The sequence below is a fragment of the Podarcis cretensis genome (assembly GCF_951804945.1).
Source record: "Podarcis cretensis genome assembly, chromosome: 14".
Classification (NCBI taxonomy): domain Eukaryota; kingdom Metazoa; phylum Chordata; class Lepidosauria; order Squamata; family Lacertidae; genus Podarcis; species Podarcis cretensis.
Window position 1 is genome coordinate 55,432,329 of NC_137183.1, and position 27,744 is coordinate 55,460,072.

A 27,744-nucleotide genomic window follows, 5' to 3' on the forward strand; every position below is an offset into this window, starting at 1 on the left:
TTGGTCCCACGCCATCCTCTCCTAAAGCCACTCAAATCGCTGGCCTCTCCTGCGGCAGCGAGTTCCCTAAGTGAGCCGCGCGCCGCCTCCCGTGCGCCCCGCTCTCGCCGCCTCCTCTCCGGCCTCCCTTCCCCGCGGAGCCCGCTCCGTCCGTCCCTCGCTGGCGATGGAGGGGCCGCCCCCGGCGCGGGAGAGGCGGCGCCAGGCCCTCCCTCCGGGGCGGCTCCTTCTCGGCCGGCGGGCGGGCCGGCCTCCCTGGCCCTGGCGGCGGCGGCGGCGGCGTTGGCTGGCCAGTGGCGCGCCGGCTGAGCCCGAGGCGCGCGCCCCCCCTCCTAGCCATGGCAGGCCTCCTCCGCCGCCGGCGCCGCCTGCCTGGTGCGTGGCGCGGGCGAGCATGAAGGCAGCGGCGGCGGGCGGGAGCGGGGCCCCGTCGGGGCGCGGCGGGGCCGTCGGGGGCCGTCGGGCGCGGGCGCTGCTGGCCGTGGGGCTCAACCTGCTGGCGCTGCTTTTTTCGGCCACGGCCTTCGGCACGACGCACTGGTGCGAAGGGACGCAGCGGGTGCCCAAGCCCACCTGCGGGCCCCACAAGCGCACCAACTGCCTCGACTACGGCTACGAAGCCTCCGCCAACGAGACGGCGCGCAACGGCTCCTCGCCGCCCGCCTCCAACGTGGTGCACTACAGCTGGGAGACGGGCGACGACCGCTTCCTCTTCAGGTACTTCCACGCCGGCATTTGGTACTCGTGCGAGGAGAACATCAACACGCCCGGTGAGTACCTGCGGGCCGGGGGGCCGGGGGCACCGCCTCGCCCCTGCCGGGCGGCACCGCACGCAGCAACCTCCCCAAGGCCCCGGGCTCATCCGCCGCCCGAGAGGCTTCGCGCCCCGCCGGCAGGGGACGCCGTTCGCGGTGGGGACGGGGCGCGCGCCAGGGCCCGGCTCTGTTGGACTTCTGGCCGGGCGGGAGGGCGCCTGTCCCCCTGCCCGTCTGCTTGGGACCCGGAGGGAGGCTTGGGCGGCTGCAGCAGAGGCCTCCTCGGAAGTAATCCCACCGTAGCTGAGTGGCGCTTACGCGCAGGTAAGTCTGCCTGGCCTTGCAGCATCTGCTGGCGTTGCTGTGGCGACGGCGGATGGCGCGTTGGCGCGGGCAGCGTCGCAGGCAGCAGGCAAGGTGGCCTCTGCTCGCTCCTGCGAGGAGGGGGACCGGCCTCAAGCACAGCGCAGGGATGGGGGCTCCCGAGGAGCCCAGCCCGATGCCCCCTCGAGGGCGGCGGGTTCTCTTCCGCCCCTTCCCCTTCCTTGGCTCCCTCTTCCTTGCGCCGCGCAGGAGGGTCGTTCCAGCGCTCTTGGTCGAGGGCAAAGTGCTCCGAGGCTCTGGGCTCACCCTGCCCGGGAAGAGGCATCCCGGGGGGCCTCCATCTATTCTCCGCGGACTCCCAGGCTGCTCTCCTCCAAATCCCTGCCTTCGCACACTTTCCTCTGCCGCGGCCCGGATTTTCTCGTGGCCTCAGAATATCCCTGGTATGAGAAAACCCAGGTTGAAGGAGCCGAAAGACGGCAATATGGACAGCAGAGAATCAACGGAGGTCCGGGGAGTTTCTTGTCCATATGAGATGACAGTACGGGTGAGCCCTCTGCCTCCTCGTGGGGCTTGTCCCCCTCCACGTTGAGTCCTGCCGGGGGCTGTGCCCCCGCCTTTGCTGCGAGCCATGGATGGAGCAGCCGGAGGCTCTCCTGGTCCCCTGGGACATCCAGGCTTCAGGGCCACCCCCGCAAACCAGCTGCGGCTGCCCTCCTGTCTCCTAGCAAAGCACGGCGCAGTTCCCCTGCTCACTTAGAAGTGTGTCTGAGGGCCCCCCCACCTTTAAAACACGCTGGGCAATTAAGTCCTGGAGTCCCAACTTTGTTTCTGATTCTACACGAGAAACATTCCCCCAAACCTGCAAGTTACATCAGTGCCAAACTAGTTGTGTGGGTGACATAAACCAGCATGGTAGTTTTTTTAAAAAAAGAAGTTAAATAGCAGCCTGGGCAGCTTGGGAGGGGGGTGGGAGTGGGAAGGTGGGAGAGTTTAAGCCTGCCATGGTGGAGACAGTAATCGACACCCCCGCCAGCTGCTCTTTGCATCTCAAGCAAAGCTCTTGATCTGCTCTCCCCCCCCCTCCTTCAAACCACCCCACAGCTTCATCAGGGCAATCCATGGGTGCGTGCCGTGCACCCCCCTTTTATAGAGAACATACATGGAACATATGAAGCTGCCTTATGAAGCCAGACCATTGGCCCACACAGCTCTGCACTGTCCGCCCTGACCGGCAGCTGCTCTCCAGGGATTCTGGCAGATGGACCTGGGACCTTCTGCCTGCAAGGCACTGGCTCTGCCACTGAGCTGCCAGGACCCTTCCCCTGGGCTGTGCAAGCCTTCCAGCAAGGGAGCAACCGGGGCTGAGCTTGCAGGCAGCTGCGCAGCTTCTCTGAGGTCTGGAAGTTGCTCAGCTTGAGGGGACTGAAGCCTCTCCCTGCAGACTCAGGCGGTGTGGGGCTGCCAAGCGACCCAGGCATCTTGGCTTTCGCTTCATGGAGCGCTGAGCTCTGTGTTAAACTGTGGCTCTCTTATAATCAGCTGTGTGTGTCTGGGGAAACCTTGTCCTGTCCTGAGATAAGCAGCGTTAATGCTTTGATTCATCAGCCATCAGGGAGGGAATAATTCCTCCAGTTCCTGAGCAGGGCAAAGCTCCCTAGCTCCCTCCATCATCCCCTGGGCAACTGGGCTGCAGGGGGATGGCTTGCCTAGCTAGAAGCAGGTTCTTCCAAGGCAGCTTGTAAGGCTGGATGTCTGAGAAGGATCCTTGGTCCAGCCAGCCCAGCCTTGTCTCCTCAGAGTAGCAACAGCTCTCTGGGGTCTCCAGCAGGGTACTAAGTGTTATAGAAAAAACCTGCTCCTTTTCCCTTATGGGGTATCCAAGAGCCTGAATAGAGTCCTTAAGAGGGTTCACTATCAGTAGGGATAATATTGAGAAGCAAAGCAGCTAGTAAGTCTGATCTTTATTAAACTGTTGCAACAGGGTCCTCACTCACCCCACGCAGGAGGGAGGAGGAACCCGGAACAATGGTGTGCAAGCCTTTATATAGACTTTTTAAATTGCCCACCTTGTAGCCCAAGACCACCCCCCAAAACATCATTCATACAACACAGAAGGGGGCACCTGCAGCAGAAATCCTGTTTGCCAGAATATCTGTTAATGGTCACTAATTGCTTCACCTGGGCAGCCTGGCCATTCTTTTGTGATGGTCAATATTTTAATTCCTGAATCCAGGCTCACCATATCCACACACATATATGCTCCTAAGACAGGAGTAGCCTCCCTTCCTGCAGAGGAACATTTGAGGTCACTGAAAGATGGCTTCAGGATTACTCTCCTATACTATTTCAGATATGTGGTTTATATACCGGTACTTATGTATGTGTTTGCCTTGTACATTTACGAGCGTTTATTTTATGTTTGGGAACCTTAGAGTTCTTATAACATAAGGATTGGGACCTAGGGCCTCCTGCAGATGCTTGAGCCTACTCTGAGCAGCGGCTCTCAGGTAGTCTCTTTATTTGAGCCACTTAAATTTCTGAAACTCTAAAAGCCACCGTAAGTCTCAGAGTTGCTATGAGCTTTCCCTGCCGCAGTCTGGAGTGTTGGTCATAAATGCACTTGTAAGAAGTGCCTGCTGGATCAGGCCCATGGCCCTTCTAGTCCGGCATCCTCTTCTCACAGTGGCTAACCAGGTGCCTGTGGAAAACCAGCAGGCAGGATTCGAACACAGGAGCAACTCTCCCCCCCCCCTCCCATGGCTTCTAGCATCAGGCATTCAGAAGCATCGCTGCCTCAGTCGCCCTTGATAGCCCTCTCCTCCATGCATTTGTCTAAATTTGACTCGGAGGAGACCTTTGAGGGAGGCCTGCTGCTCAGCGCATCAGCTGTGCTGCTTCTCCCTGGGTGTGTGGGCTCCTGGTGGGGAAAGGGCTTGGTTTTGCCTGTGCCCGTTGTTTGTGCCAAAACAGCCCTGCAAGCTCCATCTGTGTCTGTTTTGCAAAGATGCTTTCACTGCCATAGCCAGAAGCAGGTGCTGGAAGTAAGCAGAAGAAGAGCTGCAGCCCCCCTGGACCTCACAACTCCCCCCCCCTCCACTCCTCCCCCCCTTGCAACCGTGGGCCAAGAGGAGCAGTGGTGGCTGTTGGGAGGGGAGGGGGACGCAGAGCATGAAGTCCTGCCAGGGTGGGGAGTACCGACTGCTTCCAAATTCTGGTGACTGGGAAAAGGCAGTGCGTCCGCCCAGCTTCCCTGCCAAGTCTGAAATTAAATCTAAAAAGCTTAGAAGAAGATCAGTTATACAATATGCTCAAAAATAGCAGGAATAAATCCTCAGCAGCAAAGAGGGAGTGATGGCACTTTGTTGTGTGGGGGGGGGGCATGGAAGTCACCTTCCCGGGCTGCTGATTAAAGTCAAAGGTCAAGTCTCACCCCCCCATCTGCCGCGGTGGGACAGTTTTTGGTGAGGAAGCCTGGTTGGGGGTGCAGGAGCCACTGGAACAGATTCCTGCTAGGATGTGCCTGAGGTCATGGCAGGGGGGGGGGAGATGGAAGATGATCTGCTTCTCAAGTGCCCTTCAGAAAACCTGCATTTGATGAAGATCCAAGAAAGGCTCTTAAATTGGTCATGTCTGGGGACCCAGCAGGGAGCCAGCAGGCATTTGGGGGGGGGGGCGGGCCCAGTCAGAGGGAAAGGAGCCAGGTTCTCCTGCAAAGGTCCCAAATAAATCAACATGGTGGGCTGTTTCTGTTGACACACTTAACTTTTAAAAATCATGGGGGCTGGGGGGGGGCTCAGCTGCTTTCAGATTAATGCAACAACAATGGGGCAAGGCTACAAGGGGGGGGGACACATTCAAAGAGCCGTGGAAATGAAAGGTTTTTGAGAGAAGTGCTTTGGAACGGGCACCATGCCTGCTGCAGAATGCTCTCATTTGCATCTTTATTATTATTAATTATTAATATTTCATTTCTATACCGCTTTATATTTTTAAGAAAAACCTCAAAGCAGTTTACAGCATATCAAACATCAACAAAACAATGCAGAATCAAATGTTTCTGAAGAAAGTCAAATATAAAGCACACAGTCAAAGCAACACAGTTAACAGGAAAGCAAAATACCATCTCAAAGATTTCAAAATAAAACATTACAAAGGAGGTCAGCTACAGAATACATATTTAACACAAAAAAAGCTAACAAAAAAACAAAATCTTCAACATTTCAAAAGAAAACATTGCCAAGTGAAGTCAAATATAAAATGCATATTTTAAACAGCATAATTAACAAGAGAATAAAATATTACAAGCACGGCACGGCTGTTTGGCAGGCACAAAAAGATGAGGCAGAATAATCCAATAATTAGGATTTGTTGCCAGGCATAGCGATGTCCCTCTGGTCTCCCTGGAGCCTCTTCAGTGGGGCTGGTGCATGGGGGTCTCACCCCCTAGGCCAGGAGGAAAGGGCCTTGCAGGGAGCGGCCTTCACGACTGTAGCATCTGTAGCAGATGTGAAGAAAGTCCAGAAATAACTTGACGCTTTTGCTGTTAGAAAAAGGCAGGGAGTTCTTGCTCTCCATCCCTTCCCTGCTCATTCCCAGCCCTGGACTCCCCCCCCCCTGTGTGTCTCTTGTGCTATTGGGAGTCTGTGGGCTTCCTTTTGGCAAAGGGGCACTTTAAAAGGTGCCAAGGAAAATCAGGGCCCGTGGCATCCCAGGGTGATTCGTTTCCCTTTGCTGCGGCCACTGAGCTGGGAATTAGCACTGCAGCTTTGAACGAAGGAGCTGGAGGCTTGCTGGGTTGATGAGACTTGGGGGCTGAGTCCAAGTTCAGTTCCAGCTGCTTGCTTTCAGGTTCCTTGTGAGTGAGAGTAGCTCAGTTGGGAGCATAGCTGTCAACGTTTCCCTTTTTAAAAGGGAAATAGGATTCCTCGCAAGAAAAGGGAAAAGTTGACAGCTATGGTCGGGACAGCATGGAAACCGCAGGAGGGGAGAATGTTCCTGTGCTGATGTTCAACTTGCAGGCTTCCCTTAATGGGCAGTTGGTTGCCCACTGTGAAAACAGGATGCCGGACCAAATGTCCCTTGGCCTGATCCGGTAGGCTGTGCTTAGTCCCCTAGGACTACTTTCTGGTTGGGGGTGCAGGTGGCGCTGTGGTCTAAACCACTGAGCCTCTTGGGCTTGCTGATCAGAAGGTTGGCAGTTCGAATCCTTGCGACGGGGTGAGCTCCCATTGCTCTGTGCCAGCTTCTGCCAACCTAGCAGTTCGAAAGCACACCAGTGCAAGCAGATAAATAGGTACCGCTGCGGCAGGAAAGTAAGTGCCGTTTCCGTGCGCTCTGGCTTCCGTCACAGGATCCAGTTGCACCAGAAGTGGTTTAGTCATGCTGGCCAGCAAGCCATGGGTCTAGACATATCTGAGTCTGGGCGCCTTTGGAGCTGTCGAGCCACCACCCTCTCTGTCACTTTGCTCCAGAAAGGAGTATTCGAGACCAGGTGACAGTTTTCTAAATCCTCTGGAAGCAGAGAGGGGCTCTTCAAAAGAGGCCACACCATTTCCCCCTTTGATCAAGGCAGCGGGCTTAACTCCCACATGCGTTAACTACTCTCTGGACCCACCTGGCTGGCCTCTGCCTCCCAGGTTGTGCCAGCTGTGATGGGCAGGGATGGAGAGGGCACTTGGCCTCCCACCTTCCTGCAGGTGCCCAGCTGTGTCCTCCAGCTGTTTCAGCAACTGAAGCTGATTCCGTAGGCTGTAATGAGACTGCTATTTAACCATTTGTAGTACATCGGAGTCAAACGGAATCTGTTCCAGAAGTCCGTTTGACCTCCAAAACGTTCAGAAACCAAGGCGTGGCTTCCAATTGGCTGCAGGAAGTTCCTGCCACCAATTGGAATCCACATAAGCCGTGTTGGACGTTTGGATTCCAAAGAACATTCGCAAACTGGAACACTCACTTCCGGGTTTGCTGCGTTCGGGAGCCAAAACGTTTGACTTGCAAGGAGTTCAGGATCCAAGGCATGACTGTATTGCCAAGGCCTCTCAAAACTCCCCTGGCCTTTCCTCTGCCAGATGGTTGAAGCAGTTGTGTGTGGGGTGGGGATGTGGGCGATGTGGCTCAGGCGAGGGGGGTGGATGGATCTTAATTACCGGCATAGATACCCTTCATTAGCGGTTCAGCTTTTGCCTGCCTCTCTGCCAGCTGATGGATAGGGCTATAGCAGCAAAACACAACAGGATTCGGACTTGGGGATAGGCTGCTCTTTCCTACCCTTTCATGTGCACACATGATGCCCCTCCCAGGGTTTCATTTTTATTTTTAGGGGAAGGAGATGGAGAGAGAGAGAGATCCACTACACATTACTGTTATTAGCATGCTATGAATAGTATAAGCTATTAATAGCTGCATAAATACCATTGTTACATAACTCAGCAATGTAAAATTATTCATGGTTATGCAATCTTGCATTGTGTGCCATGTTGGTGGTTAAGAAGCTGAATCCGGGGGGGGGGGGGAGTGTTTTGGGCTGGAGCAGAAAGACCCCCTTGGTGAGGGGCTGCCAGGAGGAGAGCGAGAGCGGCAAGGCCTGCCTGCCCGCTGGAACCTTGGGCACCAGGGCTCTCTTGCTAGCTCAGGTGGGGCAGCCTGGCATGAAGGGGAGGGCTCTGGCTTCCCAACATTGTAGTGTTCCCAAAACAAGGGAGGATTGGACTCTGATTAATAGAATACACACAAGGCTTGGCCAGCAAGACTCTGGGAGGAGGTGCCAATAATAATTCCTGTCCTGTCTTGGCCCAGGTCGTTTTATTCACAAAAGAACTTTTACACAGTGTTCGTAAGAACCAATCAGATTTCCTCTGAGCATTTCAAAAACCAGAAGAAATCCTGTGAACTACAAAGACTACTCTGAGCATGCATACATACATACATATCTGAGAGTGAACTCTCTTCCTGGCCCTAAGATTAACAAAACTAACAATAGCTACATCAAAGAAGCTACCTACTATCTCTGTGACCCAGGATGCCTGATGAAGCAACTGGCCTGTGTTTCAGAATGCTTATACGTGCCTGTCAGGCATAGAGAAAGCAAATGTGGGATTCGATCAGAAACTATTGTCAATGAATCAAACCCATTCAATGCAATGCTTTCATCGCGGACACAATGGCTTGATGCATATTTTATAATTCCTCATAGTAATCCCATCTGATCACTACACCCTTCTTTGCAGGAGGTTGGCCTCCATTACCCTCGGGAGTCCCCTCCCCCTCTGCCATGCCACCACCCTTGTAATCCTCAGGGATGCTGCTTCCAGGGTTTGGAAGGGGGCGAGGGCATTGGCCAGCTTTGCCCAACCTGCTTCCTCCAGGTGTTTTGGACTCCCAGAAGCCTCAGCATCATAGAATGTGATTCTGTGATGAGTCATAGGACTGGAAGGCACCCCGGGGGTCATCCATTCCACCCCCTGCACGGCAGGAATCTCAGCTAAAGCATCCCTGACGGAGGGCCATACAAACTCTGCCTAAAACCCTCCAAGGAAGAAGAGTTCCATTGTTAAGCGGCTCTTCCTGTCATCCTACAGGGCCCTGTTGGAAAGGAAAAAAGGGAGTTGTCATCCAAAACAGTGCAGAGCTTTCAAAGCCCCTAAACAGGCTTTCACTGAGATAGGACCCAATCCCGTGCCATTGATCTTGAGCTTATTATTCTCTTGCTTTGTCGTATTTTAAGACTGTGTTGTTCTTTGTTTGTTTGTTTGTTTAATGATAGGTGGGGTGTGCAACCAGGGCCAGATTTAGATAATGGGGCCCTTTATATGTCCAGCTGTCCTTTGTCAACAACAAATTGTTGCTGTTTTTTTGTGTTGAATATATGCTATATGGTAATTTATGGACCTAATAGGTATCTAAAGCCATTTGCACATCTTGCCATGCAGCCAGTCCACGCAGAATGTAGGCACCCTATATATAGAAAGGAGCAAAGCAGGGATATTTGAGGGAGCAGGCTAGCAGGGGGGCCCATGACTTACATCACAGGAGCTTACACAACACAAAACACCGTTGCTGTATGTAGGTTTTATTTGATTTGGGTTTTATCTTTTTTATTTTGGAAATGTACATCCAGTTTTTTTCTTTAATTTTTTTTGGGGCCCCCAAGAGAGTGGGGGCCCCTAAGCTGTAGCTTGTTTAGCTTATATGTGAATCCGGCACTGTGTGCAACTGTATAAATGAACAAACAAACAAATCTGGAGAGCCCTAGCTTGAGAAAGGCTGGCACAGAGCCTCGGAACTGCCCCTCCTGGGCTTCTGAGTCAGACCAGGGGTCCATCTTGCTGAAGATGAGCAGCCAGGGACTTGCCAGAGCCCCAGGCATGAAAAGCCCCCCCCCAGCCCCCTGCAGCCTCTTAGCTGAAGCTCAAGACCACCTGTGTGCAGGATGAATTCCTTCCCAGCCACCCCTCTCTCTTCTTCCCTTGTCCTGTAAGCAGAGGTGGCGACTGGACTGGGGACCTTCTGCATGCAAAACAGGCGACCCACCCATTTCTCAGGTGGGGCAGCACTGACAGAGGCCCTGTGGGCAGGCGGAATGGGTAGGACAGGCCCGTCTGCCCCCTCCTGGGAGAATGGTCTCTGCTTGGAGAAAGGGCTGTGTGGCTCTGGGGCAGAGCAGTTGCCCTGCATGCAGAAGCCCCCAGGCTCAGTCCCCAACCGCATCTCCAGGTCGGGCTGCCTGGAAGCCTGGGGTGCCCCCGCTGCCCACCGGTGTAGACAGGGCAGAGCCAGAGGGGGCCCAGGGGCCTGACTCTGCTTCCAAGGCCAGCTGCCTCTCTTCCTGCCTGAACGGGGCCTTCCAGGAGCAACAGTCTGGGGGGCTGTGAGAGAGGGCAGGAGCGAGAGGAGCCTAGCTGGGGGTGTGGCGATGCCCACTCAGCCTCTGTCTGCCTGTCCAACCTTTCCTCTTCTCTTCAAGGTGAGAAATGCCGGAGTTTCATTGACCTTGCTCCAGCTTCCGAGAAAGGTAAGAGATGCGCATCAGACGGGGTCACCTTTGCGCAGGTGACAGTGGCAGCGCCAGGAGAGGGAGGGAGGGAGGGAGGGAGGGAGGGAGGGAGGGAGAGTGTCTGTCTGCCTCTGTCTCTTATCCCGCCCCCCCCCCCCCGTGTTTTGATGGTGAGATCAGCACCGCTGAACCGAGAAATCCTGTCCTTTTGCAGAGGAGAGCCAAGGCCCTTGTGCTGCCTCAGTTTGCCTGTAAGCAACAGGCGTATCCTTGCTTCCTTCGCTGGGAGGGAGCCTGTTCATAACTGGGGGGGGGGGCAGAACAGCTGTTCCCTGGCGACTCTTTTGCCCCTTTTGTGCCTGTGCTGGAAGTGGAAAGGTCAGAGCAACGCGAGAGCCCTGCTTTGCAGACCTCTAAAAGCCACGAGGGTTGACCCGTCAACTCAGGGTCCCATGCTGGGGGGGGGGGTGTCTTGCTCCACCTGGGCTTTGCCCTGATAGCTCCTTCTGCTTTGGGGCCCCCTTCCTTCCTCCCGGATCCTGCAGGGATGCCACCTGGCTGCCACTCCACCTGCCAGGCCCCACGTTTGGCGCCTCTTGCGTTCCTCCAGCGCTGCACAAGGGGCTGGGGGCTTCCTAGCCCACCTCCTTTGTGGCAAAGAGCCTACTTGATTGGCCCTCTCCATTGCTCTTCCAGATCTCCCCAGAGATTGGGGGTGGCACAGGGCAGCTGCTGGCACTGGGTAAACATCGAGGGGACCAGGAGGTTTGGGGCTGGCCTGAGTCCCTGAAGGGCTGCTGCTGCCTTTTCTCCTGTGAACCTGTCTTTGTGCCCCCCCTCCTCTTTGTGCCCCCCCTCCCAGGTTTAGATGGGTGACTGCAGGTGGCAACACCCCCCACCAGCTTGTGGGGTTTTCTCCCCTGGCAAAGGTGTGCAGTGGATCCTTACTGCTGACTTCCAGTTGGCATTGCTCAAGCCTCAGCACCTCTTGGGGAGACCACCGGCTGCACGTTGCTTCCCTGCCCATCTCCTTCCGTTTCCACTGCCCTTGGGCTGAATTTTGGATTGTAAGCTTCCCGGGGCTGAGACCTTGTCCTCGTTTCAGCATCACCAACACTGATGGTGCTCTCTAAATAAAAATGGTGATTTTAGGCGCTTGGTGAAATCTGCCCTCTCCGCTCGTGCTGTGGTTTTTAATCACGCTGCTTTCTTTGTATTTATTTTTTGGATGCTGATTTTAGAGGGTATTTCTTTTGTTGCTTTTTTCTTTTTTTGGTAAGTCCGCATGAGGACTATTCAGGGGGAAGGCAGGACATAAATTTCCTAAACAAATAATGCTTTGCACGTTCTGTTCTCTTCCTTTCCCAAGGCAGGCAGTGAACTCTGAGGACTAGTGGGCTTGTCATGGCCACGGAGGGAGGGAGGGAGGGAGGGAGGGATGGGGCCAAATGAAGGAAGATGATTGCTACTAGCCGCCAGTGGGCTATGAAATGAACCCCCACCCCATCCTGGTGGCCCCTTCCCAGAAAATGCTTGCTTCTCGTTGCCTCGAAAGGCGGCTAAGGGCAAATCCATGGTTCTGGGAGCAGGGCTGTTTTCCAATTGAGCTTGGAATCAACCCAGCAGCAGCTCAGCTGGAAACTCCTTTGCTCAGCTTAGGATCATAGCATTGTCAAGTCGGAAGGAACCCCCGAAGGTCATCTAGCCCAACCCCTTGCAGTGCGGGAGTCGCAGCTGAAGTTTGCCCTGCCCCAGCCTCTCTGATCTGAGAGAGCTCCCTCCCGGTTCTGACGGTGCCCCTTGTGTGCTTGCAGGAGTCTTGTGGCTGTCGGTGGTGTCAGAAGTGCTCTACATCGCTTTGCTGGTCATCGGTTTCAGCCTCATGTGCCTTGAGCTCATCCACTCCAACAACGTGATTGACGGGCTCAAACTCAACGCTTTCGCCGCCGTCTTCACGGTGCTCTCAGGTAGGTCCCTGCGCAAGCCCAGGAAATATTCCGGGAAGTAGCTGCACTCCTTGCACTGCAGCAAGGTGAAAACAGCTACTTGGTGGTGGAAGAAATAAAGAAAATACTAAGAATATCATATAGTAAAAGGCCAGAGGCATTCCTTTTAGGAAATGATGATATTCCAAAAGACAAAACTAAAATTTTCTTATACGCGACATCTGCGGCAAGAATCCTGGTGGCTAAGTATTGGAAAGGGAATCTGTTACCCACTAGGGGAGAATGGTTATGCAAGCTTTCAGAATACTTAGAATTAGCCAAATTGACAGACATAATAAGACAAAAACCAAAAAGTGAAGTAAAAAAAGAATGGGAGTGCCTAAATGAATACCTTAAAAGTCAAGGTTCGAGGACAGAAATCTGTCTGAGTCTGGAATAACCTTGTGAAGTGAAAGGATAAGAAAGAGGGATTTATATCTAGATGTTAGGATAGAGATTATAAGGAAAACAGGAAAACACAATGAGAGATAAAGGAGGTGCTGTGGGATTGGTGGAAGTCAATGTTTGTTTTTCTTTTTAGTGTTTATATTATTAACTTGTAAGATATGATTTTTTTGTTTTTTGAATGTTGGTTTTTGTGTTTTGTTATTTTTTGATATCTTTTGTGTTGTTGTTATGTGGAAAATACTAATAAAATTGACACACAATGACAAAAAAAGAAAATTAAATTAAAAAAGAAAAAAGAAAACAGCTACTTGGTTGAGCTGGAATGGTTTGTTTTTGAGGCTGGGGTCATCAGGGAAGACCATTTCTTTCCTCTCCCAGATATGAGGCTGCCTTGCTCTGAGCTGGACCCACCTTGGGCCACTGCAATTCCATGCCGACCTTCGGCAGAGGGCACTTTCACTGCCTGGCCACACAGGGCGCTGAACCCAGAACTTCTCGCTCACAAAGAATAATGATGATAATAATTTATTATTTGTACCCTGTCCATCTGACTGGGTTGCCCCAGCCACTCTGGGCTGCTCCCAACATATATAAAAGCATAAAACCTTAAGCCGTACAAAGCTTCCCTAAACAGGGCTGCCTTCAGATGTCTTCTAAAAGCCAGATAGTTGCTTGTCTCCTTGACATCCGATGGGAGGGAATTCCACAGGGTGGAGGCCACTACCGAGAAGGCCCTCTGCCTGGTTCCCTGTACTGCTGAGCTACAGTCCCCTCCCCTCCAAGCGACAGGACACCTGCTTGGCCTGCAGAAGGTCCCAGGGCTGGTCCCTGGCAGTATCTCCAGCTCCAGAGGGAGGTGGGTCTCCGGTGATGGGGAGCTTGTCCCACAGTTGCTGGGCTCGATGGTGGCCTGGCTCCAAGACAGCCTCAGGGTCTCCCCTGTCCCAGCGATGGAAACCTTTGGGTCTGTGTTGTGGGAATGTTCAGGGATGCAGGAGAGGATATATTGTCTGATTATAGCCTTTCCAACTTGTGTTAACAAGTTCACAATTTAGCAGAGTAACATCCCCCTTTTTAAACTCACAGCGGATGTGTTTGCTCAGGCTCGCTAAAGACTCCATAATAACTGTTCTGGTATTTTCCCCTTATAAAATTTCCCCCATAAAAGATAAGACACGACACAGTCTTCTATAAAAGTATAAAAAGAGTTTACTCACTCACATTCTGTTCACAATCGGATCCCAGAAGGCAGACTTAGCTTAGAAAAGTAACATACACTTGGAAACTATCTCATAAGGAGACAGTCCCTCTGTCCTCTCTTGGCTGGAGGCCAAGAGAGCATCTTTGGCTAAGCAGATGTTGCTTCTTCGATGCATGTAGTCAAAGAGAGAGAGATGGCTGCCCTGCCCTGTGCTTTTGTCCTTACCTGCACAGGTGAGGCCACACCCACCTCTAGTCACATGCAGAGGAAGTCTGTCCCAGCCCAGAAGGAAACAGGAAGTTTTCTGCTGGCTGGACAAACATTCCTCCCCAGGTGTAAACATGTTCACTCTAGGAATGTTGTGCTTGACTGCTCTTGTGTTTCGCACCCCACCTGTGTCTCCTGGCAGGGCTCTTGGGGATGGTGGCTCACATGATGTACACCCAGGTGTTCCAGGTGACGGTCAGCCTCGGCCCGGAAGACTGGAGGCCGCACTCGTGGGACTACGGCTGGTCCTTCTGGTGAGACTGAGCAGCTGAAGGCTCTGCGTGGCTTGTGGGGGGGGCCCCTCATGGAGGGCCCTCTTGGAAACTGAGGACTCGGCTGGCCCAGCGATGGGTTATCAGGAGAGCAAAGCACAGGAGGCTTCTGCAGGCAGAGACCTTTCTCTCCCCCACCCCAACTCCATTATTCAGCCATGGCCAAGGATCAGGCTGCCTTGTCTGGGCTCCTGTCAGTCTCCTGGAGTCCCACAGGCCTCCTGGCACCTCTGGAATTCCAGGGGAGGGGTCCGTGGGCATGCCTTCCTCTTTTGCATCCCCCAGGGTGGAAGGACAGGGCAAGTGTGAAGAAGAGAGGCTGCTTCTCCTGAGCCAAGAGTCTGGGTCTAAGGACGGAGCTCAGTCCTGGACACCCGCTGCCGGGAGGGGGAAATGTGCCTGGGCGGTGCTTTGTTGTGCCTCGCCTTGAGCTGGGGGGGGGCTGTGCCCCCAAAGGTCATATAATTAAGATTTTACTTTCCTGTTTTAATATTCTTTCCTTGATGTCCTATGGCTGTTTTAATTGTATTTATTATTATTATTATTATTTTTATTATTATTATTGCATTTCACAATTACATATACATATGCAAATATCTTCTTCCATTCCCATTAGTTATATATACTATATACATTCTTACATACATTGCATTTTGCTTTTCAAAATACTATACCAGTCACCAAAAAAAAAAAAACATTTCCCACCATAAATTTCTTTTTCTCCAGGTTGACTTTACACACACACACACACACACACACACACACACACCCCGTACCTCCTTACGGCTTCTTCATGGTTCCTTTTCTCCATACTATGTTGTTTTCCACTTTATTTATTGTCGTTAAAAAGAATAGTTCTCCCCTGACTAATTTCTCCCTCTTTGTGAAGTTTATTTTCAGCACCTCTTAATCCCCCTCCCCCGACACTGTTGCTTGAATAGATATATTTCAAAACAATCCCCTTCCTTTTTATACCTTTGACTCGACTGACCCTTTATTATATTTGTTTGATTGCTATGAGCCACCTTGAGCACCGTTTGGTGGAAAGGTGAAATGCAAATTAAATATATCAATCAATCAATCAGTCAATCTTTATTACAGTCCAGAGACCCAACAAATTGTTACAACGCAATGCACAATTCAGACAGCCTACCTCCAGGTTAAACAAGCATTTCGTTCAGACTTAAAGAGATCATTGGTTCTTGCAACCAGCGATAAAAACTTTGCCACTGCTCATGTTCTAGCATTTGTCTGGTCTTCCAGTAGGAACCTGACATAAATATATAAATATGAATGAGTGAATGTCCAGGATGGGCCCTGTGCCGCCTTGGGACCCAGTACCAGAGAGAGGCATTGCTGGGGGTGGGGGGTCCTGGTCCTGGGTCTGCCACCCAGCCCCCTTTCTCCCTTCTCCCCCCTCTCTCTCTGCAGCCTGGCCTGGGGCTCCTTCACCTGCTGCATGGCTGCCTCCGTCACCACCTTGAACTCCTACACCAAGACGGTCATTGAGTTCCGCCACAAGCGCAAAGTCTTTGAGCAGGGCTTCCCCGAAGAGGCTGCCTACGCGGACCACGAGCCCATCACCTACTTCCACGGAAGGTCAGTGGGGCTGGCCTGGGAGGGCAGGGTGGGAAGGGGGCTGTGGGGCAGGGAGGAGGAGCCTGGCAAGCATCACGCCTGCTCCTCCTTGGGGAGGCAGGGTGGGCATGCAGAGGGCAAGGATCCCTCTGGGTGGGGGGGTGCCCCTTTCCTCTGAGCAAGGCGCAGCTTCCTTTCGATGGGAGAGGAAACGCCCCAAATAATAATAATAATAATAATAATAATAATAATAATAATAATATTTATACCCTGCCCTCCCTGTCCAAAACCGGGCTCAGAGCAGCTAACATCAAATGTATAACACATCAACATAAAATCAGGCAATCAATTAAAATACCTCCTAAAATGAGATCAGGGTCAAATCCAATCAGATGGCAACCTGCAGATTAGGGCGCTCTCTGTCTCTTTCTTGACTCTTGCTCACCTTCACCCACAAGGATGTTGCCATTGGTTGGCCAGCATGGCGGGGGCCCCCAAATCTTTACCCAGGCCCCCCAATAATTTCTGGGTTTGTAATCTAGCTGGAGAAGATGACCTGGGTTACTGAAAGTGACATTTGGTGGAATGAATGAATTTGGCTGTCTGAAGCTCATCTGAAGGTAATGACTGGCTGGAGCGGAAGGGGTTTGGTGCAAGATCTGTTGGGAACGAACTTAGCTCTGTGACGCTGTGATTCGAAGCTCGCAAAGGGAGGCAGGGAGAGAAGAGGGGCCACTGCGATGACTCTTTTCTGCTCACCTTGGGAAGGAGATCTCTCCAGGCCCGGCTTGTGTTGGCTTAGAAGGCAGCAGGTGGGTGGGGAGGCAGCAGCCATCAAAACCATCCCTGATGCACCAAGTCGGAGTGATCATGAACCTCCTGAAGGTGCCCTGGGGCTTCCCCCCTTTTGACTGGGGCAGGGAGCAGTCAAGAGGCAGCTTCTGTTCCTGGAAGAAGGTGGGCAAAGCGTTACCTGGGGTTCCTCCGGCTGGGAGAGCCTTGGAGTCGCCTGGCAGATTCCAGCTTCTCAAAATCTCTTGCAAAGATACAAGCAGAATATTTTCCCTGCTGACCTACACCCCAGCCAGGAAGCAACGACAGGAAGGGAAGAGTCCTGTATTTTAATGTTTGCTGTCTGAAAGCCCCGCAGTTCTGTTTTCCCCCCATTTAAGTGACAGCAATGCTGATGTTTGGAAGAGAGAACCTTTCCTTCTCTCGCCTTGTTCTGGGCATGTTGATGGTCAAGCGCAGGGGCTTTGCAACAGTGACAGCTGGTTGCACAACGGGATATTTCCCTGCTTCCCCCCTCCCTTTCTTGCTGGTAACTCAAGGGCTTGGCCTGCCTTGTGAGGATGGATGGGGCTTGCAAACAGATATAGGAAATTAGGGGTGTTTGGCTTTTGCTGCCCAGCTCCCCAAGGGACTGAGATGAGATGAATGGATGAAGTTAGGATGCAGCGAAAGCAAGGCAGGTCTTTATTTCTCTGTTGCAATAGAGTTCCCTCCCTCCTTGCAAGGAGGCAAGAGAGACCCAGAACAATGGTGTTCAAGCCTCTATAAAGCCTTTTGAAATTGCCCACCCAGTAGCCCAAAACCACCTTCCAGACATCATACATACATCACAGAAGGAGACTGTCTCCAGTAGAAATTTGAGAGTGTTGCTTCTCTCCAGTCTGCCAGGATACCTGATAATGATTGCCTGGCCATTCTTGGCCATTCCTTGGAGATGGTCAATACTTTAGTTCCTGAATCTCTTGCACATATAGTTTGCTCAGCTTAACAGATACTTGCCAGACTGTATTTACAGTCCCTACAGTTCAAAGACCATTGGAAAGCTTTCCCCATTTTCTTCCTCCTTGCAGAGAAATATTTGAGGTCAATTTGAGAGAGTCAAAATGGCTTCAGGATTGTTCTCCTGTACTATTTCAGACACGTGGAGTATATACTTCTGTATGTGTGTTTGCCTTGTGCATTTATGAGCATTTATTCTCTATTGGAGACCTTAGAATTCTTATAACAAAATGGAGGTGATTAAGGGAACCGTGGCAAGTGTTGGAAGCGGCATTTCCTGCTCCTTGCCTTTCCTGTGGCTCTTCCTGGTTGACCAGCCTGGGCTGGTGGGGTGCAGAGGATCGGGGCCTGTCCCTGGGAACGAAGCCAGCAAGGAATTGCAGGAGAGCATCACCAATTCTGGTGACATTTCCCTGCAAAAGTCCTTCCTGCATTCTTCCTCTTGCAGCAGTGTCCTACAGGCAGCCTGCTGGACCTCACTAGGCAGAGTGTGGTCCGAGTTCTTACAAATGCAGAGCAAAGGGTTGTGTGTCCCTTGTAGCAGGGTCAATTCCACATTGGGGGGGATATGGGTAAGGTGATCTCATCTAATCTTCTGGGATCCTGCAGCCGTGGGCAGGGCAGGGCTGTGGGGGTTCCGTTCTGGAATGGCTGCACACCCCGGACCACACTCTTTTGAAAGCAGAGAGGTGGAAACAGTGCCCCCCTTTTCCTGACCCCCCCAGCCTTTGCTTTGAGTGTGAGGAAGGAGGAAGAGGCGTCTGGCTGTAGCTCTGCAACCCTGGAGAGGCGCTGCTACCAGTCCGTGTGGGCACTGTGTCGCCTGACTGTGTCGCTGTGTTCGCTGCGGCTTTGGCTTAGGAGGCGACTGGTCTCCTCCCGGGCCCCGATCCGGCGGGGGAGTCAGCTCCTGCTCAAGGCGCGACTTGTATGTTCTCTTTTCCAGGCTGGAGGAGGAAAGAGGTGAGACTGGGGACGTGAGGCTAGCATGCCTCCATGGCTACTCCTCCAATAGTAAGTGCCGCCTGTCTCTGACTCGCTGTCTGTCTTGCATGGCGGCTCTCCGGGGCAGCAGGCCTGGCGCAGGGGGGCAGGATGTGGGGTGCACACAGAGTGTCCGAGGCCACACAACCCCCTTCCTCTTGGCTCTTTTGGAGGGGCGCCCCCACCCCCAGTTCCTGACTTCACCCTGTCTCTCTGGGCATTGAATCCTCGCCTTCTGTGATGTCAGCCTTGCTTCAAGGGGCAAGCAATGTGGCCCAAACCTCAGTGTTGTGTGTGTGGTGGGGAAACCATCTGTGTTTGTCTTCATGTCACTGAAAGCCAAAGTGGAGGGGCTGCGTTCCAATAGCTGCATCTGTCTTGTCCTGCTGCATTTGTGGTTCGGGCTCCACCTGCTTAGCTTGCATGGGGAACAAGGAATTGCCCAGCATGGCTCTCTCACGCAGCTGAGGTTGAGCAAAGTGCGCCTTAATTTGCAAAGGATCTCATGGCTCAGGTTTTGCAAAGCTTCTTTGGCTCAGTCCACCAATAACTCGCCTTGTGAATGGAGAGCAATTTTGGATGGTGGAAGGTGGTTCTCATGGCCGAAAGGGTTGCACCGGTGGCCACTCCTGTTTTTTGACCAGGTGACTCTCCTCATGTCATTGGCACCCCTCCCTGACCCCTTTGCCCTTGCATTAATCCTGTAAGGGGCTTGAGAGAGATGACTGGAGGGCTTCCAACCAGGCCTGCCCCTCTCACCTCCCCAACTGGACTCCTACCAATAGCAAAATGAGCTGGGCTCATTTCTGAACCAGTGGCAGAGGTGCCTGATTGCTTGATGCTTCTGTGTTGACTTCACCGCCGTGTGTCTTGCTGGGTGATTTAGTAAAGGAGTGTGAGTTGCGTTTCAGAGTAATGTTTTGTGGATGTCAGAAGAGCCCCTTGGGCCAAAGGGCTGTCTAAATCTGGAACTCTCCCTGGTGCCTCTTCCATTCCCCGAGGGCACCTGGCACTCAAAGGTTTCCTGCTTCTGGTAGAACCTCACTGCTGGGCCAAGAGGCAGGTGCCAGCTCTGCCCGGCCATGGAAGCTGCCTGAGCCAGGGCCCAGCACTGGAGGAGCCGATGCCGCCCTGCCCTTTCCTCTGCTGCCCTCCAGTGCCACGGGGAGATGCTCAGCCCAGGCCTGGTGTGACCAGGCACACGCCCCCCACCCTAAATGCTGGCACCTCCACGTGGACGGGGTGGGCATCTTCTTCTCTGTACCGTTTGGGTTCTGCTTTGTCTGTTTCACTGATCTCCAGGGACCAGGTGGTGTCCCTGTGGGCAAAGACAGAGAAGGGGGCTCCCAGTTCTTATTTACTGATTGCTTATTATTCACACCACACTTTCCAGAGTTAGCCCAGTTTTCCAGTCACTTACCTTTTCTGATCTTTTGGGGATGTGGGGTTCTTGCACAACAACTCCCAATCAGCTTCAGTTGCCCAAACTGAATTTATCAGTATGTAGCTGCCCCCCCCCCCAAAAAAAACCACACCCAGAGACCCAAAGTTCTTCACCTGAGTGACCATGTTGGATGGCCATCGCTCAGGGATTCCCTAGCTGATTAGATGATCCTTGGAGGTCCGTGGCTCTGTGATGGCTGTGTTGCCCCTTTGACTTGGCACTTTGATTCTGTGGCTGCTCTTTGAGCTGTGTGTTGGGGGGGGGGACTGTGCACGCCTGACTCATGTGGAATCAAGCTGCCCTCCTATAACCTTCCTGGACAAAAGGGATCCAGCCAGGACAGTACTTTCTGCCACATTGACCATGTCTGTGTGACAGGGACTTGTTCCTTGTTCCTTTACAGCCTCTTTCTCGCTTTCCCAGAGCAGCTTACAAAGGCCAGTGATAAGGCAGCCCCTGCATTTGAGCTCACAGTCTAAAAGACACAACAGTAGAGGAAAAGGGATTGGGAGGGAGGAGGGGGAAAGGAAACCTGCATGCTGCTTCTTGGCAACAGAGCTTTTGTAAAGGACCAGCTGGAACGGAGAGATTTCAAGGAGAGGAGCCGATGTGGCTGGTTTTCCAGGAGTCCCCTCTCTCTCCCTCTCCCACCTCCTGCTGCATCTGGGCTTTGCCTCGGCCAGGGCTGTAGCCCAGGGGGGACAGCAGCTGCTGTACACCCAGGAAGTCCCAGCCGTGATCCCTGGCAGCATCTCTTTATGCCTGGGGCAGAGCCCTGCCTGAAACCCTGGATCGCTGCTGCCTGTCAGTGTGGACCACAATGAGCTAGGTTGCCCAGGCACAGGCAGCTTCCTCTGGGCAATTGAGGCTGTTTGCTGCAGCCCTGCCATCCTTTCCCCCCCAGTGTAGACTGGATCCTCCTTTTCTACCTCTGCTTGTGCATGGACGCTTTGATTGCCGCAGTGCTTCACTGAGTCGCCTTGGGGGCGTAAGATGGGAGAAGGCGCACCTCCGGCTTGAAGGAATCTCTGGCTGCAAGGGAGGCTGGCTGCGTTTTGGGCAGAAGGGCACACCTGCCCTGCTGTTGGCAAGAGAGGGCCAAGCAAAGTCTTCTGCTGAAGGCGCAACTGGAAGAGGGGCTGGCTCCCTGCAGTCTGCCCAGGCCGGCTGGGCTCCCCGCTCCCTGAAGGAGCCCCTAAGCAGAACTTGCACCTGGGACAGCCAGCAGCCCTTGGCTGAGCCATAGCAGGTGGGATGGGCAACGCCACCCTGCCAGCTTCAGCCCTTTGCCCAATGGTCATAGAGGAAGCAGACAGCAGGAGCCCTCCCCCCCCCCAAGCCTGTGGGCACCCAAGTCTGTCTTGGTTGGCCTGCTTACTGTGGCCAGGATCCCAGGGGGAATTTCTGCCTCCCACTGCAAGCACCCTCTGGTGCCCTTCCAGTTCTGGGGATTCAGCCCCTGGTAGGTTCAGGAGGGAACTACTGTGCAAAAGACCCCTTTTTTTGGTGAGAGGAGAAAAGGCATGCAAGCCCTTTGCCTCCAGCTGCCCCCAAAATTCTCATTGCAACCCCCCCCTGCCTTTGAGTGGGCAGAGATGCATGCATTTGGAGCAGCTGCGGCCTTTGCTCACGGGACGTGAAATGTGCCGGCCAGGAGGGGAGTGAACACTCGGTCTCTTGCAGGGCTGCAGAACACTCAGCTGTGAAGCCGCAGCGAAACGCCAGGAGCCACGACGGGCAGAGGAGCGTCTCACAAGCCCCGTCCAGCTCTCCCACCAGCACCACCAATTCTTCCTCGCTTTCGTCGGAGCCCAGCAGCCGCCTCGCCTCCCCTGAAGCCAGGCATCTGGATGCGGCCCCAGCCGCCGCTCGAGGGACTGCTGAGCACGGCCGCCTGAATCCAAGTGCGCAGGCGGAGGTGTCAGCAGCAGGACCTGGGCCCCTGGGCCCTGGCCAACCCTCACGGCTGGCATCCCACCCAGCCCCCCCGAGGCCCAACCTGGTGCCAGAGAACATGATGCGCAGAGCCCTGCTGCCTCGGCATGGCAATCCTCCCGTGAGCCGAGAGTTCCTGGCCGCGGCATCAGGAAACCAGCTGGCAAGGCAGATGCGTGCCCAGCCTCTTGGGCATGTGAAGCTGGCAGAAGAGGACATGAGAGCAGCTCAGGAAGAGGAGGACTTGAAGAGGTTTGTGGGTTGCATGAGGGGCCTGCTGCAACCTCTCCGCTCAGCTCTGTAGGAATGAGTCCCATGGTAGTGTCCAGGAGGGAGCTGTTCCGCCTCAAGCATCCAGGAAGCGGCCGAGGTTCCATCTTGGGGTTCTGGCTCTGGCTGGGTGCTTGGCGGGTCTTGTGGGTGACAACACCTGCCTCTTCCTACTGGGCTGCAGTGTCAGAGTTCAGCCATGGCAACAGCAAGAGGCTCTCTATATGGTCCCAGGCACCGCTTTAGAAAAATGCAGCAAGGGGAAGTGTTGTGTGTCTGTGACGCGGTTGTCCTGCAGAGCTAAAAGAGAGTTGAATGGGGTGCCCCCTCCCCTGGGATGTGTGGCGCATGAAATGCCCATGGTGTGCAAGGAATGTTTTCCTGCCGTGTGCACTGCCTCTGGCTGGCACAAAGGCACTTCCCATCCCTCTCCCAGCAGGTGGCATGAAAGGGGCGTGGCAGAGGGAGGGGCTGCTCAGCGCATGATGCCCACCCTTCCCTCTCTCTCTTCCCAGCAGAGGCCTGGTGACCCGTCAGGAGCTGCTGGCGGTGGAGCAAGAGCTGCAGGAGGTGCGGGAAGAGCTGAAGTGCCTGCGCTGGAAGGTCCGGCACATCGGGGAGACAGTGCAGCCGCTGGCCGAGGAGAGCAAGCGCTACAACGGCTACACCCTGACGGAGCTGAAGGCCCTGGTGCAGTCTGAAAAGGACCCCTGCAAGGCCGCCCACAAGATCCTGGCGCTGCTCTTCAGCGACGTCTACCTGCTGCAGCACTTGGCGGCGGCTGACCAGGCCTGCAACTCCAGGACCCTCCCCAGACCCCAAATGGACCCGGAGCTCTACTCGGTCTACTGCGACATCCTGCAGAGCATCTTCCCTGGGATGAGCAGCCGGGCCCTGCGGGAGAGGACACAGCTGGGCGTGTAGGAAGGCCAAAGCCCCCTGGGGACAGAGGGCGCCCAGCCAAGGGCCAGCAGGCCGGGGGGTGACTCTGGCCCCATCCTCGGCCCTTTCCCGCCCACGGTCCCTGCCACCGCTAGAGGCCTGGGGAGAAGCAGGTGGACCTGGCTTGGGACAACCCTGAGTCTGCAGAACAGAGCATATATTCATTCATAGCTTTTTTAAAAAAGAAGACGACAGATATGTATTAAATATTGCTGGTTTTGTTTTTTATCTGTGCGGCTGATATTTGGTCAAGGTTTTTGTGTTGCAGTCTTAGGGATTCCATCCTCGGATGCTGCAGTCTGTGCAGCTGCTTCAAGGCGATGGCATGTCCTGCTGTGGGGGAAGCTTTGGCAGATGCTGACCCCTTCTTTGGGGCAAGGCTCTCCTGTGGGGGGCCATAAGAGGGGGCCACGGCCTTGGCCAGCCATGCATCTGGCCCCCTTCTCTCTCTCTGGTCTTTCCTGCCATAGCTGGCTGTCAGCACTTACAGATCACTGCCTGCGCCGCAAACTCGGCCTCCAAGTCTTACACAACAGGCACTTGGGAGGGGATTAAGGGGCAGCCAAACATGACCTGGCTGGGTTTGTGTGCCCTCAGGAAAGGTGGGATGGCTCAAAGAACCAAGAGAACCTCAACTTCTTCTTCTGCAAAGGCCACCGACTTGGGGGGGGGATGTGTGTGAGAGAGAGAGCCAGTGCTTGGGGGGGGGGGGCAATGCCCGTCCTCTGGCCCATGGCTGACTGACTACCATTTCGCTTTCCTGACAGCCCTAACTGGGATAAATAATCCTGGCCAGAGCCAGCCTCCTCCTTCACACATCCTCCTCGCTGGTTGCTAATAGAAATGTCAGCCTGATTCATTTCCCCCAATGCTGCCTGCGGGGGGGGGGAGGCGGGGGGCCAGCGCTGCTCCATGCTTGCCTCCGCTGCTGAGAGGGGTCTTGTGCTCCCCCCCCCAAGGGAGATGAGGGGAAGGCAGCCCTGCTTTTCTTCCTTTTGTGGGAAGGGGCTGGAAGGATGGGAAGTGGGGCAGATCCCCACAAGGAGGACTTACTAGGAAACGAGGCTCCTTTTCATCTAGCCTAGACCCCCCCCCCCTGGGCAAAAATGGCCACCAGGGCAGCTGAGCCTCCAGGAAGGCTGCCCTCCCACCTTGGCCAGGCTCTGTGCCCCCTCCCATTGGCACTGCAGGAGGCAGAGGGAGCTACTTGAAGAACCAACCGGCTGCAAAAAGTTGCCACGGCCCCACGATGGAGGGTTGGGTGCCCTCAGGAGGCTGCACCAGTTATCTTTGCTTTCCAGCTCCCCCACAGTCTCTCCCCAGCCCATAATAGACCCCTAGGACCTGTCCTCACAAAACAGGAGGGGGAACGGCTTCTGTTTGTTGCCATGTGAGTGGACAGAGCCAGCCCCCCACCTCTGCCCCCTTTGACCATCCAAGCCCACCGCCCAGCTTGCTAAAAACAACCCCACAGACTCCACCAGAAAGCCAGGCTCATAAGGCAACCATGTAATAACAAAACAGCATCGCAGGAAGGGGGGCGAGGGGAGGGGAGGGGAGAGGATCCGTGGCCCCAAAGAGGAACAGATGGAGGCAACCTGATCTGTGACATGGTGAATTGTGCTGCTGAGCCCCCTTCAGCTCCAGGGACACCCCCCCTCCCGTCTGGCTGGGGAGGGGGCCAAGGTGGCTGCAGCTCCTGGCCAGCCCAGCGTTAGAAACAGGGGGGCTGCATAGCAGCTTTTTGACCTCTTGAGCTTCTTGCCGCTATGGATTGGCACTCTCTCCTCCTGGGCCCTCTTTGGGGGGCCCCCGCTTCGCCTCCTTTTCCAGAGAGCTTGGGAAGCCTGGAAGCCTGGGAGTTGGGGGCAGAAGGCATTGCTCTGACCACTTTGCCCCCTGTGTCCTACCTGTGGCAAGACGGACTGCAGGTGTCAGAAGCAGTGCAGAGGATCTGGGTGGGGGCAGAGGGGTCCCCTTGGCTGCCAGCTGTCCCCTCCTTCACATTGGTCATTCACTCCCCCCCCCCCCCGGCACCTGAATTGGGGCCTGTGGCAGCTCCTCTGCCTGGGAGCCACCGGGAGCCTTGGCCAGGCCTCTCTCTGCAGCAGTCACCCTGCCAAAGCCTCTCCTGGCTGAAGCACACAGGGGCTTCAGGGAATAGATTTAATGCAGCTGCAGCTGAGAAAAGCAGTCCTGGGGGTTAGGCGGTGCCCCCTCTCTGTGGGGCGGTGGGGGGAGTAGCAGCCCAAGGCTAGCTCCATGTCTTCCTCGCGTCACTGCCTCATCCTCCGCAGCAATCCTTTGTCCTGGATGCACGTTTTAGGGCGAAGTGCTGGGAGAGGGAGAAGGGGAGAGAGAGGGCTTTCAGATGCGACACTGCCTCTGCAGGCAAGGAGACCTCAAGGGCCTCAGCCCCAGAGGCCGACCAATCTGGACCAGAGGGGTCAGCCAGCCAGCAACCTTTTTTCTGCAGAAAGAGCCCTCAGGGGGCTGCTTTGTTGGGGCCCATGTGCTGCTGTTGCTGCGTGGGGCTTAAGAGCCCCCCCCCCCATCGAGAAGCAGCACCTGCCTTTCCCCAGAGATCTGGGCTGAGAGCCTGCAGAGGGCCCTCTCCCGAGGCCAGGGGAATCATAGAATCATAGAGTTGGAAGAGACCACAAGGGCCATCGAGTCCAACCCCCTGAGCGCCTGGGGAGCGTGGCCTCTGGCTCCCTGGAAAGACCCCCCCCCCCCCGGGCCGCCCTCCCTCGTCCGAGGAGCCCCAGAAGAGGAGCCCACCTGGGTCTGCAGGCACCTGCTTCTTCTTCGAATAGGAAATGATCTGGTTTTCATTCATCATCCGCACGTCCTGGTCTTCTATGTAATTGCTGTCAGACCGAAAGAAAAAGGAGGAGAAAGAGAGGAGTGGGCTTGCAACGGCCCTCAGGAGCAAGGCTTCTGGAGGTCAGCTCCCAGAAACCGCAGGAGGAGAGAGTTGCTCTTGTGCTTGTGGGCTTCTAGTTGGCACGGGGAGACAGAATGGGGTGCTGGACTAGCTGTGTCCCCCCCCCCCGGCCTGATCTAGCAGGCTCTTCTGAAGTTCTGAAGTTCAAGGGGCTCCCCTAGAAGTCCAGCAGCTGAGTGGGGGGCAGGTGTAGTGAATCTGCCCGTTGGCCACCTTTCAGCCGTGGATCAGGGGACGGGCCTTCTTCTTTACTAAAGGGTAGCTGCAGAAGGAACCAGAGAGAGAGAGAGGGAGAGGGAGAGGGAGAGAGAGAGAGAGACCCCAGCAACTTGCTATGTAGTAAAGAAAAAGCAAGCACACGCCTCATTTGGCCCCTGCTCTAAGAAGTATGTGGGGAGCTTCCTGATCTCTCTTTTGCCGCTGTTGGCCAGAGAAGAGGAGAGGCCCTTCTCTGTCCTCTGCCCTCCCTACCCCACCCCACCCTGATCATCCCAGCAAGCGCAAAGCTGGTGGGGGTGGAGAAAGGGAAAGAGTGGAAGCTGCCAGCAAGGGAAGGCAAGACCTCTCTTTCCCAGCCAGTTCTGGGAGGGATGATGTGCGGGCTTTGCTCTTAGTCCCCCAGGTCCCCCCTGCCCTGCCCTGCCCTAGAGATCACATGCAGAGATGCCCCTCTGTTTGCCAGCAGCCCCCCCTTCTCCCCTTGTGCCTCCGCACGTGCACAGACACCGGCCTTGGGTAATTCTGACCGAGGAACCGGAACATGATTTGGGGCTGGTGGAAGTGGCGCCACTGTGGTCGGGCACAAGCCTGCTTCCAGAGACAGATGGCTTTGGGGCCCCTCCCTCTTGCTGCCGCTGGCCATGGCTTTCGACAGCCTTTCCGCTCCTGCATCAGAGGATTATCTGGCCCCAGAGATGCTCAGTGAGAAACCCTCTCCAGAACATGCTTGTCAAATTAGATTATTCCTTGTTGTTTGCTTTCATCTGGCCTTTATGTCAGAGGGTTTTGCTTTCTTATTATATCCGCCCAGAGAGAAATCCCTCGACTGCAGCCCTGCTGAGCTTTTAGGCTGCCCACAGGCAGGAAGGAAGTGGGTCAGAACAGTGAATCAACCAGAGGGTGGCAAAGGCGGCAGGGGGGACGGGACAGTTCCCTGGACACAAAGCGCTGACTCTTTTACAGGCAAGAAGCCACTGATTGTGGGTCCTTTCAAGCCTTTGGGGTGTGGAACTAGTTGAAAACAAAGGCGATGACAGCTGTTGCTCAAAGATGGAGAGACAGGTCCTTTCTCAGGGGTCCATGTGTGGGACCCGTGAAGAGAGATGATGGGGATGCTGCCGCCCCTGAGAAAGGTGCCCTCAGATCCAAGGGGAGCTGTTTCAAGGTGCCCAAGCGAAGGTGTCTGACTTGGGCGCAAAGCTGGCCAAGAGCTTTCCATGCCAGGCGCTACGCAGGCAGGCAGGCTGGCTTACCTGATGACGGAGTTCTTCTCCTGGCAGCAGATCTTCTCGTTGTCCGTGAAGAGAACAGTGTGATGGGGGACGACGGGGTCACAGGTCGGGAGGATGCCGTGGACCAGGTGGCTCACCATGTCCAGAATCCCGTTATAGACAAGCAGGTCATCAACAAGGAGCTGGGCAGGAAGA

General features: G+C 54.6%; 2 protein-coding genes across 8 annotated transcripts in view; one reads left to right on the forward strand and one right to left on the reverse strand.

The window, feature by feature from the left end:
- Positions 1–379: 379 nt before the first annotated feature.
- On the forward strand, positions 380–23,379 carry LOC307202395 (uncharacterized protein). Of its 2 annotated transcripts, none has more exons than XM_079952278.1 (7): positions 380–770; positions 10,045–10,092; positions 11,889–12,041; positions 14,078–14,189; positions 15,639–15,806; positions 21,688–22,191; positions 22,725–23,379. In XM_079952278.1, the coding sequence occupies exons 1-7, from the start codon at positions 395–397 to the stop codon at positions 23,131–23,133; spliced, it is 1,770 nt and encodes a 589-aa protein (XP_079808404.1). In that variant the 5' UTR covers positions 380–394; the 3' UTR covers positions 23,134–23,379. The 2 variants fall into 2 exon arrangements, with proteins under 2 accessions (XP_079808404.1, XP_079808405.1); XM_079952279.1 differs by having other exon boundaries at positions 22,728–23,379.
- A 1,266-nt stretch (positions 23,380–24,645) lies between these two features.
- Positions 24,646–27,744, reverse strand: part of KATNIP (katanin interacting protein) — a 32,349-nt gene continuing 29,250 nt past the window's right edge. For all 6 annotated transcript variants that reach the window (XM_079952265.1, XM_079952266.1, XM_079952261.1 and 3 more), the window contains 3 exons: positions 27,571–27,731; positions 25,933–26,021; positions 24,646–25,486 (listed from right to left, as the gene is read on the reverse strand). In XM_079952265.1, coding sequence (XP_079808391.1) covers positions 25,428–25,486; positions 25,933–26,021; positions 27,571–27,731 — 309 coding nt within the window. In that variant the 3' untranslated portion in view covers positions 24,646–25,427. The remainder of the gene's footprint in view (positions 25,487–25,932; positions 26,022–27,570; positions 27,732–27,744) is intronic.

Bases quoted from the DNA above. Each gene is read 5' to 3' on its own strand.
- LOC307202395 (XM_079952278.1), top strand. From the start codon at position 395: ATGAAGGCAGCGGCGGCGGGCGGGAGCGGGGCCCCGTCGGGGCGCGGC. The intron at 771-10,044 runs GTGAGTACCTGC...CTTCTCTTCAAG, and splicing joins GGAGAACATCAACACGCCCG to GTGAGAAATGCCGGAGTTTC. The intron at 14,190-15,638 runs GTGAGACTGAGC...CTCTCTCTGCAG, and splicing joins GACTACGGCTGGTCCTTCTG to CCTGGCCTGGGGCTCCTTCA.